The 16,108-nt window shown below is 48.9% G+C and overlaps 1 protein-coding gene across 4 annotated transcripts in view; it reads right to left on the bottom strand.

The window, feature by feature from the left end:
* LOC112266426 (vang-like protein 1) overlaps positions 1-16,108 on the bottom strand; it is a 42,752-nt gene that overhangs the window by 23,447 nt on the left and 3,197 nt on the right. For 3 of the 4 annotated variants that reach the window (XM_024443886.2, XM_024443883.2, XM_024443885.2), the window contains exons 2-3: positions 10,191-10,465; positions 285-414 (exon numbers count right to left, since the gene is read on the bottom strand). In XM_024443886.2, coding sequence (XP_024299654.1) covers positions 285-414; positions 10,191-10,261 — 201 coding nt within the window. In that variant the 5' untranslated portion in view covers positions 10,262-10,465. Of the gene's footprint in view, positions 1-284; positions 415-10,190; positions 10,466-15,340; positions 15,670-16,108 lie in introns of those variants that run through there. The other variant, XM_024443884.2, reaches the window with a different exon arrangement.

Here is a 16,108-nt window from a genome sequence, read left to right as displayed (position 1 = left end):
GTGGATAGATTGACTTGCTCCCATGATTGGATTTATACATGTGCATTTGATGCATTCATCTGTCCACCGACGCATACTGTATGTGCCCGTGCCTTTCTGATTAAATTACCATCATAATGAGGCATTGCACAATAAATACAAATCAGGGTAATAAAACATAGGAATATAGAAATGTAAAAGTTAAGGAGTTGTCATGTGAGGGAAAAAAAGGAGGGTTTCTAGCAATGTGGTTTGTTGCCTGCCTGTCTGGGCTGTGTGGGCTGTGTGGGCAGGGATTGGCCTACCTGGACCTCCTCCCCCAGTACAGACGAGTCTCCCAGCAGCGGTTCTGCTGGCGGTGCGTTGATGGTGACAGACTTCTCCGAGCGGCTGCCATCCTTGCTGCGTGACTTGTGGTGGTCGCGGCTGCGCTCCCTGAGAAACAACGACAGGTACGGGGTTACCATGACAACCAGCAGACCAGAGGAGAGGATAGGAAGAGTGCATGTCGGCGTGGCGAATAGCAACGGACTGCCGCAGGCGGGATTTCCAGTACGAGCCTCATGTTATTTCTCTCTCTTTGATTCTCATTCTCTCCCTCTTTCTTCCATAGCGTCAGCAACAACAGGGTTATAGGAGTCTTCATAATCCTGCTGGCTTTTACTTAGAATTTCTTTAATTAGTATTCTCTCACAGTGAGTATGCAGGGGCTCAGCTGAAAACTCAGACGCTGTTTGAGTCAGAAAAGAGGACTAGGGGACCAGGGGAAATAGAGGACAAGGGGACCAGAGGAAATAGAGGACAAGGGGACCAGAGGAAATAGAGGACATGGGGACCAGAGGAAATAGAGGACAAGGGGACCAGAGGAAATAGAGGACAAGGGGACCAGAGGAAATAGAGGACAAGGGGACCAGAGGAAATAGAGGACAAGGGGACCAGAGGAAATAGAGGACAAGGGGACCAGGGGAATAGAGGACCAGGGGACCAGGGGAATAGAGGACCAGGGGAATAGAGGACTAGGGGACCAGGGGAAATAGAGGACCAGGGGAAATAGAGGACCAGGGGACCAGGGGAAATAGAGGACCAGGGGACCAGGGAAAATAGAGGACCAGGGGACCAGGGGAAATAGAGGACCAGGGGACCAGGGTAAATAGAGGACCAGGGGACCAGGGGAATAGGGGAAATAGAGGACTAGGGGACCAGGGGAAATAGAGGACTAGGGGACTAGGGGAAATAGAGGACAAGGGGACCAGGGGAATAGAGGACCTGGGGACCAGGGGAATAGAGGACCAGGGGACCTGGGGACCAGGGAATAGAGGACCAGGGGACCAGGGGAATAGAGGACCAGGGGACTAGAGGACCAGGGGACCAGGGGAATAGAGGACCAGGGGACCAGGGGAATAGAGGACAGAGGGAAAGTTCCCTATCCGGGAAAGTTCAAAAGCAGCATGTGGGTAAGGGGGTATTTTCACTCCACTTGGCTTTTCCCATTAGCATCAACTCTAATCAGAAAGTTCCAGAAATAGGGTGTCTCCCTAAAATGTGGCCTGCCTCAGAAAGGGGAACAGTTTGGGGAACCATAACACCCTAAGCAGCAAAGGGATTAAACGTTTGGCATGAGATAGTGAATTGAATAAATGACAACGTGTTAATCGAGTGTGCCGCCATATAATTGGAGTCCTACCAATCAAAAAGAGCCAATTTTCCACATGACTGCCTACCAATGTGAGACTCACTAGTCAATGATCATTGGCACGCTCCACAGCCACAGAAGAGCTCCTCTCTGGAGAGGAGAAAGAAGCCTCAGAAGTTACTGACGTCACTCAACGCCACTGTTGTGGCGGATGCTGAAAGGCAGGTGATCTTGGTCTGGGAGAATCGTCAGTAGGTAGCAAACTACTCTGATGTCCTTAAAAAGACCAAGAGCCACTGTCTACAGAGGCACAGTGGCTTACAATGGGGACTGACTGGGTTCCCTGTGTATAAATCGCGCTAGAGACGACACTACAAAAACAGCAGCACGAGGCAGCGATCCGGAGTCAGTGGGAGAGATGTTTGACACGGTATAGGATCACGCAGCTTGAGCCATGGTAATATCTTGGAAGTTCATTCTCTGGTATCTTTTTAGCTTTAGTTGTGTACCAAGGCCAGGCATGGGATCTCAGAGAGGCACACAGCTGTTTACACAGCTGTTTACATATGTGTGTGTGTGTGTGTGTGTGTGTGTGTGTGTCCATCCAAGTCTGGCACAGATGTAATTAGACAATGGCAATCCAAAGCCTCTTCATGCATGGCACCCGTCAGAGTAAAAGGATTATCCTTCAGATGAGACAGGGGGTTTTCAAAGCCAAGAGTTTCTCTTTTGTCTACTGAATTAGAGGCCAGCCAGTGGCCTTAGCATAGTGGGAGAGGAGAGAGAGGAGCGAGTGGAAAGGAGTTTGGCAAGGAGGCCCTGTACCGCCTCTCCAATTTGCCATCACTCACTTCCTGCATCCCAAACGGCACACTAAACCTTAAATAGTGCTCTACTTTTGACCAAAGCCCTGTGGGCCCTGGGGGTCCTGGACAGAAACAGTGCACTATATAGGGAATAGGGTGATCATTAGGACACAGTCACTCTCTTCAGAGTTACAGATACAGGAAGAGAGGGAATAGGGTGATCTTTAGGACACAGTCACTCTCTTCAGAGTTACAGATACAGGAAGAGAGGGAATAGGGTGATCTTTAGGACACAGTCACTCTCTTCAGAGTTACAGATACAGGAAGAAAGGGAATAGGGTGATCTTTAGGACACAGTCACTCTCTTCAGAGTTAGAGATATAGGAAGAGAGGTGATTGGGTGGGAAAGTGAGTTCCACTCACCCACCTCCAACCCCACTTTAATTTACAAAAGTCTCCCCAGTTTTCGTTGCCTAGCTTCAGACTACACGGTCAAATTTCCCCCGGGAGAACGAGAGAGGGAGCGGAGAGGCCTCTCCATCCAGCGATACGCCTGCCCAAATCTATCCCATGGGAGTGGTGGTGACATCACTGGAGAGAGGGAGCGAGGGAGGAGGTCAAGTGGAGATTAACGAGGGCAGCTGCTGGCTTTTCAACACGTCTGGGGCTTGCGAGCGAGGGATCGGCGACTGACTGAAGCTGAGTGGGGTCTGACGCGTGAGAGACGAGAGAGCATAGGGAGAAAGAAAGAGAGAGAGAGAGATAGAAAGCACACCAGAGGATTCAGGGGGGTCCCACCAGATTCAGTCATAGAGGGATCCTTTCACCCTGGGTAACTGGTCCTAGAGAGAGAGAGGGAAGAAAGAGGGAGAAAGAGAGAGACCAGGGGAATAGACCAGGGGAATAGAGGACCAGGGGAATAGAGGACCAGGGGAATAGAGGACCAGGGGAATAGAGGACTAGGGGACCAGAGGACTAGGGGACCAGAGGAATAGAGGACCTGGGGACCAGGGGAATAGAGGACCTGGGGACCAGGGGAATAGAGGACCAGGGGAAATAGAGGACTTGGGGACCAGGGGAAATAGAGGACTTGGGGACCAGGGGAAATAGAGGACTTGGGGACCAGGGGAAATAGAGGACTTGGGGACCAGGGGAAATAGAGGACTTGGGGACCAGGGGAAATAGAGGACTTGGGGACCAGGGGAAATAGAGGACAAGGGGACCAGGGGAAATAGAGGACAAGGGGACCAGGGGAAATAGAGGACAAGGGGACCAGGGGAAATAGAGGACAAGGGGACCAGGGAATAGAGGACTTGGGGACCAGGGGAAATAGAGGACAAGGGGACCAGGGGAAATAGAGGACAAGGGGACCAGGGGAATAGAGGACAAGGGGAATAGAGGACAAGGGGAATGGAGTACCATTAATTTCAATTTAACCCTTATTTTACCAGGTAAATTGACTGAGAACACATTCTCATTTACAGCAACGACCCGGGGAATAGTTACAGAGGACGGGGGGGATGAAGGAGCAAATAGGAAGCTGGCAATGATTAGGTGGCCATGATGGTATGAGAGCCAGATTGGGAATTTAGCCAGGACACTGGGGTTAACACCCCTACTCTTACAATAAGAGCCATGGGATCTTTAGTAACCGCAGAGACTCAGGACACCCGTTTAACGTCCCATCCGAAAGACAGCACCCTACACAGGGCAATGTCCACAATCACTGCCCTGGGTTATTGGGATAAAACATTTTTTGACCAGAGAAAAGAGTACCCCCTACTGGCCCTCCAACACCACTTCCGGCAGCATCTGGTCTCCCAGACAGGGATCGATCAGGACCAACCCTGCTGAGGCAAGCCAGCAGTGGGAGACTAGGGGACAAGGGAAGTAGAGGACTTGGGGACCAGGCCTTTACCTGCTGATGAGTCTAAAGGTGGCAAAGCATTCTTTATTCCATTCCTTGCCTCCCTCATGACCCAACTACCAACCAAACCGCTGTGAACTCGCCTCTACTTCACCTCACTTCCTCCCACGTTAAATCTCCCCCGCGAGGGCCATTAGTGGATCCGACCCTGGCACTGACCCTCTTCACCTCCCCGCTCCCCAGATCCTGTGTGGGAGTGAGTGACAGACAGGGTTTCTCCATCCAGCCATATACAGTACAACACATGGCACTGTGCCCACTGCAGCTCCATCATGGCTCTACTACCCCGGACACTGCGGCGGCTCATCGCTCTCCCAGCCTCCACTAATCTGATCTCGTCAATCCCATTTTATTTCCAATTGCCCTCAGCCATGGTACTGTACTGTAGCTAGATACTCATGGTCTGGTCTGTTAGAGGGATAGCCATGGTACTGTACTGTACAGTAGCTAGATACTCATGGTCTGGTCTGTTAGAGGGATAGCCATGGTACTGTACTGTACAGTAGCTAGATACAGTACTTTCCGGTCTGTTACAGAGTGACAGCGTGAGAATAGAAGAGAGATGAGGAGCGAGAGAGAGAAACAATAGTGTGTAGTGTAGCAATAGTGTAGCTAGTGTGGAGATAACAGGACAGGCTCGGTCTGATCTAATTTATCGCAGAGGGATTATGGGGGAAACAAACAAGTTGCAGAATGAAAACGTGTTGTACGTCTTTATTAAAAATTCCAGAAATTGCAAATGCTAGACAACATGGGCTGAATTACAGCCGGAGTGCCATCCAGGGACATCAACAAACAACTTATGGGAAAATCATGATTTAAAACACGTGCAAACCTCTAGCTATGATGAAGACCAAGCACAGTTCAAGATATTGCTGCCATTTTTCTTTTGACCCTAAATGTTCATTTCTTGTCCTCTGAGCGTATCTCCGTGTAAGGAGTCTTTTGTGAAGACCATAAAATTGATGTATCGAGTGTAACAAATGACATTTCCTCTAAATGGGGTGGCTTTTCCTGTATCTTTCTTTCACTGCAGGCAGTAACGTGGCCACCTCAGTCTCAGTGCTGGCAGAGGACCCTGGCGTGTCCCAGTATGCCTTGTTTAGGGATGTTCAAATCCTTTAGAATACCTCACGTTGTCATATCAGATTCACTTTTTGGTGCGTAGCACTGTAGATATGCATTCCTTATGCATTAGGATAAATGCCACAAACAAAATGGTTTAATTGGTGTTACTGGCACATTTTACCCATCTGTTACAGAACATAGGCATGGATTTGGTTGTGAGAGCTGGATGCCAGGACATGAAAGAGCACTATGCACTTTTCTTAAGCTTGTAATGTGGATATTCAATGAGATAGACACTATTGATCTCATAGATCCATTATTGATTGACCTGAAGCAATCTAAACAGCAATCAGTGCCGCTGAAGCATTCAGCATAGGTAAAAGTGGTTGAAGGATCAATGCTGATTGGACAGCCCATCAGGATATCCTGACGTTAGGCTCATCGGGAGAATCGGTGGGATTAGCTGCTATGAAAGTAATGGACCTCTATAGAAGCCAATGTGTTGTGATAGAGAGGTGAACACATCGGTTTCCTGCCTCTATTCTGGGTTTTTCCCTTTTTGATCAGGACACGGTTTCCTATTGAAAATGACCGCTGCCAGCTTCCACAAACTCAGATGAACAATATCATAAAAATAGAATAATGCAACATGCAAAGATAAATTGGAACAGGATTAGAATTTTTAATAAACATATTTCTTCACTGGGGCTGGGAAATCTGAAGAGTCAGTCATAGTGGATTGGCATTCTCCACCATTCATTTTCACTGGGGACTCCCAGAGAGGACATTGACATTACATTACTTCAAGCACTGCATGGTACTCCAGAAATAACAGGAGAGGCACCAAGAGACATTCAGAACTAATACATTGAATCTAGAAGGAAGCGGAGATCGAAGTAATCCTTAAATAAATAATGGATATCATTACTAGTGCTACAATTAGTCCAGCGAGGAGCATGATCATCATTCACACTGACAGTGATTAGTAACTGGAGGAGCCCTATTGGGAGATAGCTGGAGCCCTATTGGGAGATAGCTGGAGCCCTATTGGGAGATAGCTGGAGCCCTATTGGGAGATAGCTGGAGCCCTATTGGGAGATAGCTGGTGAGGAGAGAGGGTGGGGGACTTATTACAGTACTCATACTTACAGTACTCATTAATATGGTATGGTACTGTACTGCTGCACAGGCCAGAGTTGGGTAGAGGGTTATACTTCAAAGCAGGATCAAGGAGTTAGCCTGCTAACTTGCTTAAATATGATGGAAATACATTCTTGGAAAGATAAGCTTGGTCTACTTAACTCGACAACCAAAAACTCATATCCAAGTTTAGCTCCATGAACAAGAAAATAACTAGCTATTTCTGGTTGTTTATCAAAGTTACCTGGCTTACTCATTGATACTCATTTGTGGTATACCCCTCCAGCCAATAGGGGTTGTAAGTCACATCGGGGTAGGCTCAGTCAAGCCGTTTATCCGGGAGTCGATGTAAAGATTGGATGACTCATACACGGGTACGTCTGGAGGCAGTTGCTTATGACTAGTGTGATTGTTTAAAATCAATGGAGGACGGAGGATGAAGGAGAGAGTCTCAAGCACCCTTTTTATATCCCAGCCTGCCTTTCAGAAACAGACTTCAGGAAAGCAGAAAGTAGCTTGTGGGCAAATCAATGTGCAACTCTTCCTCCTCTCCTCCTGCATCATTAGCACACAACACCAGCCAGCCTCATTGCTATTCTACAGCCCTCCTCTGGTATCATTTGATTAAAAAAGGAATTTGACTTCCAGAGTGGCTTCCTAAAGCAGATGTGGCTTTTAGATGGAGGATGGAAGCCTGGCAAGCTAGGGCAGAGCCAAACCTGGGAGCGATTTCCACCGCAACACCCGCAGCGAAGTCTGACACTGTCTGTGCACCCCCTCTCACTGACACAGAGGGCTGTGGGAAACGAAGCCGATTTGCACCTCCTCCGCCAAGAGTCTGTCTGTGGATGAATTTGCTCGCTTTCCGCATGGCTGGCCAGTCAAACCACACACACACACACACACCTGTGTAAAACAGGCACCATGTCAAGGCGGAGCTCAGAGCCCAAGAAGCTCAGTACTCACTGCCAGTGTCAGCTAACGGGAGGATGACGAGGAGCCAAATACATAACCACACTCTCAGAACAATCATATTACAGGGAGAGAGAGAGGCCGTTTTCACTTCACCTTGAGAGAGTGGCCGTACTCAATGACACTGGCAGCTCTGCTCACTCTGTGTAACTGTAACAAGGAAGGGGGGAGGGGTGAACAGGCAAAGAGGTGTGGCTGTGGCGGATAGACAACATTAAACTAACAAAGGTCATTTACTCAACCCTAAATCAACACAGCCAAGGTCTCTATAGCTTCAAGCCTGGACATAGCACGTTCATTTGCCCATCCCTCATAGTGACGGGGAGAATCCATGGCGGCAGCATTGCTCAATGACATTTCTCCACACAGTGTTGAGCCAGAGAGAGAGAGAGAGGCCCAGGGAGCAGTGTGTGATCGGGGCCGTGGTGAGGCCAGATTGTTGGCTAGGATTAGCTCCACTATCAGGTGACAGGGTACACACTGTATGACATGTACCAGTGTTTCCCCTATAGCATTAATCAGGCAAGGTGGGTGCCTCTCCTTGACCTGCTCTGTAGACCCCTGACTAAAATAAATGACGTTTCAGTTGGAAAGTTCAAAAGCAGCATGTGGGTAAGGGGGTATTTTCACTCCACTTGGCTTTTCCCATTAGCATCAACTCTAATCAGAAAGTTCCAGAAATAGGGTGTCTCCCTAAAATGTGGCCTGCCTCAGAAAGGGGAACAGTTTGGGGAACCATAACACCCTAAGCAGCAAAGGGATTAAACGTTTGGCATGAGATAGTGAATTGAATAAATGACAACGTGTTAATCGAGTGTGCCGCCATATAATTGGAGTCCTACCAATCAAAAAGAGCCAATTTTCCACATGACTGCCTACCAATGTGAGACTCACTAGTCAATGATCATTGGCATGCTCCACAGCCACAGAAGAGCTCCTCTCTGGAGAGGAGAAAGAAGCCTCAGAAGTTACTGACGTCACTCAACGCCACTGTTGTGGCGGATGCTGAAAGGCAGGTGATCTTGGTCTGGGAGAATCGTCAGTAGGTAGCAAACTACTCTGATGTCCTTAAAAAGACCAAGAGCCACTGTCTACAGAGGCACAGTGGCTTACAATGGGGACTGACTGGGTTCCCTGTGTATAAATCGCGCTAGAGACGACACTACAAAAACAGCAGCACGAGGCAGCGATCCGGAGTCAGTGGGAGAGATGTTTGACACGGTATAGGATCACGCAGCTTGAGCCATGGTAATATCTTGGAAGTTCATTCTCTGGTATCTTTTTAGCTTTAGTTGTGTACCAAGGCCAGGCATGGGATCTCAGAGAGGCACACAGCTGTTTACACAGCTGTTTACATATGTGTGTGTGTGTGTGTGTGTGTGTGTGTGTGTGTGTCCATCCAAGTCTGGCACAGATGTAATTAGACAATGGCAATCCAAAGCCTCTTCATGCATGGCACCCGTCAGAGTAAAAGGATTATCCTTCAGATGAGACAGGGGGTTTTCAAAGCCAAGAGTTTCTCTTTTGTCTACTGAATTAGAGGCCAGCCAGTGGCCTTAGCATAGTGGGAGAGGAGAGAGAGGAGCGAGTGGAAAGGAGTTTGGCAAGGAGGCCCTGTACCGCCTCTCCAATTTGCCATCACTCACTTCCTGCATCCCAAACGGCACACTAAACCTTAAATAGTGCTCTACTTTTGACCAAAGCCCTGTGGGCCCTGGGGGTCCTGGACAGAAACAGTGCACTATATAGGGAATAGGGTGATCATTAGGACACAGTCACTCTCTTCAGAGTTACAGATACAGGAAGAGAGGGAATAGGGTGATCTTTAGGACACAGTCACTCTCTTCAGAGTTACAGATACAGGAAGAAAGGGAATAGGGTGATCTTTAGGACACAGTCACTCTCTTCAGAGTTAGAGATATAGGAAGAGAGGTGATTGGGTGGGAAAGTGAGTTCCACTCACCCACCTCCAACCCCACTTTAATTTACAAAAGTCTCCCCAGTTTTCGTTGCCTAGCTTCAGACTACACGGTCAAATTTCCCCCCGGGAGAACGAGAGAGGGGAGCGGAGAGGCCTCTCCATCCAGCGATACGCCTGCCCAAATCTATCCCATGGGAGTGGTGGTGACATCACTGGAGAGAGGGAGCGAGGGAGGAGGTCAAGTGGAGATTAACGAGGGCAGCTGCTGGCTTTTCAACACGTCTGGGGCTTGCGAGCGAGGGATCGGCGACTGACTGAAGCTGAGTGGGGTCTGACGCGTGAGAGACGAGAGAGCATAGGGAGAAAGAAAGAGAGAGAGAGAGATAGAAAGCACACCAGAGGATTCAGGGGGGTCCCACCAGATTCAGTCGTAGAGGGATCCTTTCACCCTGGGTAACTGGTCCCAGAGAGAGAGAGGGAAGAAAGAGGGAGAAAGAGAGAGAGGGATGTGCTGGCTGGATAAAGGAGGGGCTGTGTGGAACAGGAGCCCCTTGCTTGTGGCCCTCTGTATCAGCTGAGCCATCAGTCAGGCCTCTTCAGCACCTGTCCCCCTCTCCCTTCCTGAGCCTGTCAGACACTGCTATTCCACTAATGACAGACAAATAGAGAGCAATTTATTAGAGGTTTCGTGACCGTCTATCCTTCAAACTAGAGAGGGTATGAACGTGAATAACTTCCTCTTACCCATGTCGGTGGGATCCCCGGGAGCGACCAGAGTAGTACGAGTACCCTGAGTAGGTGGACTCTGTGTCCATGGCGACGAGGTCCTTCCTCCCGGGCAATTGGCCAAGGGCCTCGCGGAGGTTGCTGGGCTTTGCCGCAGGCAGACGCAGCGGGAGCTTGTGGGCAGTCTTGTCCGGTGGGAGGCGGAGCTCGCTCAGGAGATTGGCAGAGGCCGCAAGCTGTCGGGTGTCAATCTTGAAAGCAACCCTGGGGGTTCCCGACTAGGAAACATCAACCTGGGGAGGAGACAGAGACAGCCAGGTCTGGTCAGAGGACAGAAGTGGTGGTCTGCTATAGCCCAGTTGATACTGAAAGACAAGAATGTGTGTTGCAGATAGATCTGGACAGCTGGGATCTCTGCACATAGCTTCCACTTCACCTTTTTCTCTGGAATTAACATTCCAGGAGATAAATATGAGAAAAACACAACCGCTTCACTAAAGCAGCATTTGACATTCCCATTAGGCAGGATGGGGAAATCATTATTTTAATGAAGATTGTGTGGGAGGGATCGCACACACACACACCAATTGAAGCTTGACACAGGAGAGATTTGAAACCATTGGACTAGTTTCTGTTGATTCTAATATAAAAAGGTACATTGTGAAAGGCTCTTCTTACTTCTAACCTCCTTGACAACCCAAACCTACAGTAGTTCACAGAGAGTGTAAGCACTAAGCACACCCACAAACAACAGAACAGCAGCAGACCTAGCTATGAATCCCTCCCTCAACGAAAAAAATCTTTCCACAGACAGACTGGCCTATGAGAAGAGAGATTGAATTGGAATGTTGTGCAGAGCATGCAGGTCTACCTCTGGAGCTTCAACAAAACAATGGTCGGATGCAGAGCAACAAACCCATTTCCCTCGCCGACCCCGGTCTCACCCCCCCCCCTCCCCACTCAGCCCCAGCATTATCAATGGGAGCCATCTCCAGAGGGAAATCTGGCAGTGACCAGCTCCAGCAGCGAGGCTGCCCCTCTCTCCCAGCATTCCACTAGCTTGACATCATCACACAGACAAAGTGCTCCAGGTAAAACAGTGTTTGGTTATCACATTATTAAACCAAGAAGCTTTCAGAGGGGAATTGAGACAACCAGCCAACAACACACAAACAGATACCGTAAAATATCCAATTTAGCTTCAGGCCTATATTCTGTGTTTTAGCCTCTAATCTTGGAAACATTCTTTCCCAAGAGGATCAATCTCCCAGAAAAATGCTAAAGGCTGTGTGGATGCAGAGGAGAGCCGTAACTTAAACATCAAGTGGATTTCAATATCAAAGGGAGAATTTTTTTCTAACTCCCCACTAATTCCATACCATTAGTTCTACTCCTAGACCCGGCTAAAGACTTTACAGCATCCACTAGGAGACGCAGGTCTGATAAGAGTGTTTATTGGGTGCCCTTGATTTGACTACATGTACAGGAGGATATGATGTAAGAGTTGTTCTTAAATGACCGAAGGGAAGAGGGAACAGAAGTGAAAAGAAAAGGGCAGAAACAGACGTAGTGAAACAACGGGGATTACGATTAGGCACATGGCTGAGTAACAACGCCTGGGGAAACAGAGAGAGCCATGTGAGCAGGGAGAGCTGGGGACAGGCGCACGCACACACACACGACAGGTAAACCATCAAGGAGGTAGACAGAGAGCCTCTAACAGCTGGAGGTAACGGGACAGGAAGGTGAACGGAGCACGCTACATAAAGTCACACGCATCAATGCAATAATATGGCAGAAGAGCTGATAAGCCAAGCTTGCAACGTACACTTCTCAACAGCGCCAGCATTATTCATCGTACAACACTAAGGGATTCCATTTTGACCTAGAACCAGCCAATCACATTTAAAGAAGAATTTAATGAAAATGAAAACATATGTTGTATTGTAACACAGGTAATAAATAATGTATACAGCACAGGAGGCTGGTGGCACCTTAATTGGGGCGGAATCAGTGGAATCGTATCAAAAACATGGTTTCCAGGTGTTTGATGCCATTCCATTTGCTCCATTCTGAACATTAGAATGAGCCGCCCTCCTCTTGTATACAGCTGGCTTGTATTGGGCCAAAATCCCTAGTAAAATCTTCAATGTAAACAAGGAGCTGAAGGAGAGAGGTTAAAGTGAACATTGTTGAATTTACAAACGTATCCCAGAAACGAGCACACTCACTGGAGTGTACACTTAAAGCATGCCAACTCCCATGACCCCTTGCAGCAGAGGAAATCCACTCTAACTGACCCATATCTGTTGTGAAAATTAACTAGAGTGCTATAGTCACCACTCTCCGTCTCCTCCACAGTCACCACTCTCCGTCTCCTCCACAGTCACCACTCTCCGTCTCCTCCACAGTCACCACTCTCCGTCTCCTCCACAGTCACCACTCTCCGTCTCCTCCACAGTCACCACTCTCCGTCTCCTCCACAGTCACCACTCTCCGTCTCCTCCAGTCACCACTCTCCGTCTCCTCCAGTCACCACTCTCCGTCTCCTCCACAGTCACATCCTGCTGTCCTGACGTGTTTGGAGTTAGCAGTATGCGTGCTCATTCAAGGACTATCACAAGTGTAACAGTTTTGCTTCCATTCCTCTCCTCGCCCCTACCTGGGCTCGAACCAGGGACGCTCTGCACACACCGACAACTGCCTCCCACAAAGCATCGTTACCTATGGCTCCGTTACCTATGACCACGGCCCTTGAAGAGCAAAGGAAACAACTACTTCAAGGTCTCAAGAGCTAGTGATGTCACCGATTGAAACGCTATTAGCACGCACCCCGCTAACTAGCTAGCCGGTTACACAAGCAAAGCGCACTTCTGCACACATTAAACCTTTTGATTAACTACCGCAGCAGTCACAACTGAAGCCATGGGAAGTAGAGCGGGGCTCGAACTCTCCCTTGGGGCACTCTCTCTGTTTTCATAACCACATTTGTTCCAGTCGTTTCACTGAAAAGAACTGCTCATCAAGATACTGCCCCGTGCCATCTTATCTGCCACTTAGAAAGGAAAACTAGAGAAATACTAGAAACTAGTAGCACTTGGGGTGAATGTAAACAGTGACCCATATAGTGTGTGTGTGTGTGTGTAAACAGTGACCCATATAGTGTGTGTGTGTGTGTGTGTGTGTGTTTGCACATGGGGATTGAGAAAGCTAGTTCTATCAAACAAAGTCTGGATATTTTGACAGCACTCTTTTTGACACGCTTTTATACGTCTGAATCATCGGAGGGAATACTGAACAACATGATGACAAACCTCTCTAAGGCTGTTTTATTCTACGGAAGAGCCAGCTGCCAGCTCAGTCAATGTGCCAGTTCGGCAATCAAAATAGTTCTGGTGCTGCTTTTAGACAGGTAGCACAATTCTGATCTTTTTTTCACTAATTGACCAATCAGATCAGCACTGAAATATTTGATGTGATTGGTCAAAAGACCAGGCAGAAAAATCCAGACTCTGGCCAGAGTGAGGCAGGGCTACAGACACTCTGGCCAGAGTGAGGCAGGGCTACAGACACTCTGGCCAGAGTGAGGCAGGGCTACAGACACTCTGGCCAGAGTGAGGCAGGGCTACAGACACTCTGGCCAGAGTGAGGCAGGGCTACAGACACTCTGGCCAGAGTGAGGCAGGGCTACAGACACTCTGGCCAGAGTGAGGCAGGGCTACAGACACTCTGGCCAGAGTGAGGCAGGGCTACAGACACTCTGGCCAGAGTGAGGCAGGGCTACAGACACTCTGGCCAGAGTGAGGCAGGGCTACAGACACTCTGGCCAGAGTGAGGCAGGGCTACAGACACTCTGGCCAGAGTGAGGCAGGGCTACAGACACTCTGGCCAGAGTGAGGCAGGGCTACAGACACTCTGGCCAGAGTAAGGCAGAGGGCCTGGGTTGAGGACTACAGACAGACTATAGACACTCCAACCAGGGTAAAGGTACTGCTACAGGAGCCCAGACAGAGCCCAGACAGAGCCCAGACAGAGCCCAGACAGAGCCCAGACAGAGCCCAGACAGAGCCCAGACAGAGCCCAGACAGAGCCCAGACAGAGCCCAGACAGAGCCCAGACAGAGCCCAGACAGAGCCCAGACAGAGCCCAGACAGAGACCAGACAGAGACCAGACAGAGACCAGACAGAGACCAGACAGAGACCAGACAGAGACCAGACAGAGACCAGACAGAGCAAATAAGGCTGGTTCTGCAGAGAGCATCACAGTGGCATTTCCATCTCCTGTGCTAATCCTTTTAAGAATGAGGGATGAAAGGGATTAACAGGGTGAAAAAGATGGGGTTGAGGTCCCTGCCAGGATGGGGGTCAGAGAGAGAACACCACAATCACCTTGCCAGTCACCACCTGCCCAACAGCCCAGCTAAGCTGCTTTGTCAACGAATTTGGCCAAACTGGGTTTCAATTGAAGATGTTGGTGACTGAAGGCAGCTTTAAGGGCGGTCTTCAACAGATCTATAAGGGAAACACTAATCTGGTCCCTGGTCTTTACTTAGAGTGGTGCCAGTGGCCGTCCAGCACTAAAGCTGAAGACGCCAGCAGCGTTTGCCTGCCTCTGATTTGGTCTACGGCTGGACAAGCTGGCAATTGCCTGCCAATGAGAGCCTCCTTGTTAATCTTCCTCCATTCAGCCGCTCTCTTCCTGTTTACACTGGATAAACATCCTCTCACTATGAAGGACCACACCCTCAGAGAGCTGGGAGAGAGAGGCATGAGGACTGATCTGCAAGGTAGAGAAACACACACACACAGGTGTGACTCGGGGATTCATGCTTGAGGAACTGCGGGAGTGTAAATACCCTTGAGTGAAACGCACAAGATGACAAACATGCGGGAGCAAACCATCAGAGCAAAGAAACAAGAAAACAACCATCCAACCAGTCAGCTCACTAACAAAGCCGCATCAAGTGCCTGCTAACCAAATCCAAACCCAGACAGACCCTCAAGCCCCCCCGGACACATCCTTCCTCCTCCAGAGCAGGTTGTCGTAACGGTCTGGTGATAACAGAGCAAACAAAACGACCACAGAACAACGCAGGAACGGTGACGTCCTGTAGCTCATTCTTTGTGAAAAAAAACTAAAACATTTTTATTGCCTTTCTCATCCTTACGGTAAAAGGTAGTTTGTTCATTCATGGTTTCCACAGCGACAGTGAGTCCACAGATTGGTCTTGTAATTCCAACCAAGCTTCCGGCGCCAAAGACGGTAATCTAATCCCACTGTATATGACAGCCTAATTTACAGATCCTTCACTACTCACAGCCTTTAATAGGAGATGGGACTCTCTCCCAAACTGGGGAAGAGAAACTAGACTACTGTACTTTCCCAAAAAGACAGCTTAATTCTCTCTAGTGACCGAGTCTAAGCACAAAGCTCTGCCAACCGGGGAAGGTATTCAGGAACAAAGGGGAGCCCTGACTGAAGCCGTCTCCTGCTAGCCTGTGACCAGGAAGTACAGCTGTGCAGTGTGCCTGACAGAGCCCCTCCCACACCTCACCACAACATAAGCAAAGGGCCTATTAAAAGCTCATCATCATTGCCAGCCAATGATATGTCCGACCTTCATTAGCCAAAGATAGTCTCTAACCCATCTCCTCTGACAGAGTGAATAGGACAGTCGTTGCACTGGCCTGGTATTCCAGCTAGGCCATACATATCAGAGGCAAACAGCTCTGTTGTGGTGGCGCGGATGTGAGGAACTAAGACCTTTTAGCTGAGACACAGAGAGGAGCGTTCAAATCACTGGAGGACAAAAGGACAACACTGACATTTGTCCAAGCAGCTCCCAACAAGGCAAGTCCCTTCCTGTCCTGTTTGTGTTTTTCCCACATGAAACAATATTAATTGAGTATGCATGTACATATGCATACCGGTACAC

Source organism: Oncorhynchus tshawytscha, linkage group LG14 (assembly GCF_018296145.1).
Source record: "Oncorhynchus tshawytscha isolate Ot180627B linkage group LG14, Otsh_v2.0, whole genome shotgun sequence".
NCBI classification, from domain to species: Eukaryota; Metazoa; Chordata; class Actinopteri; order Salmoniformes; family Salmonidae; genus Oncorhynchus; species Oncorhynchus tshawytscha.
Note: the sequence above shows the minus strand (reverse complement) of the source record. Positions and strands in the feature narration are given on the sequence as shown.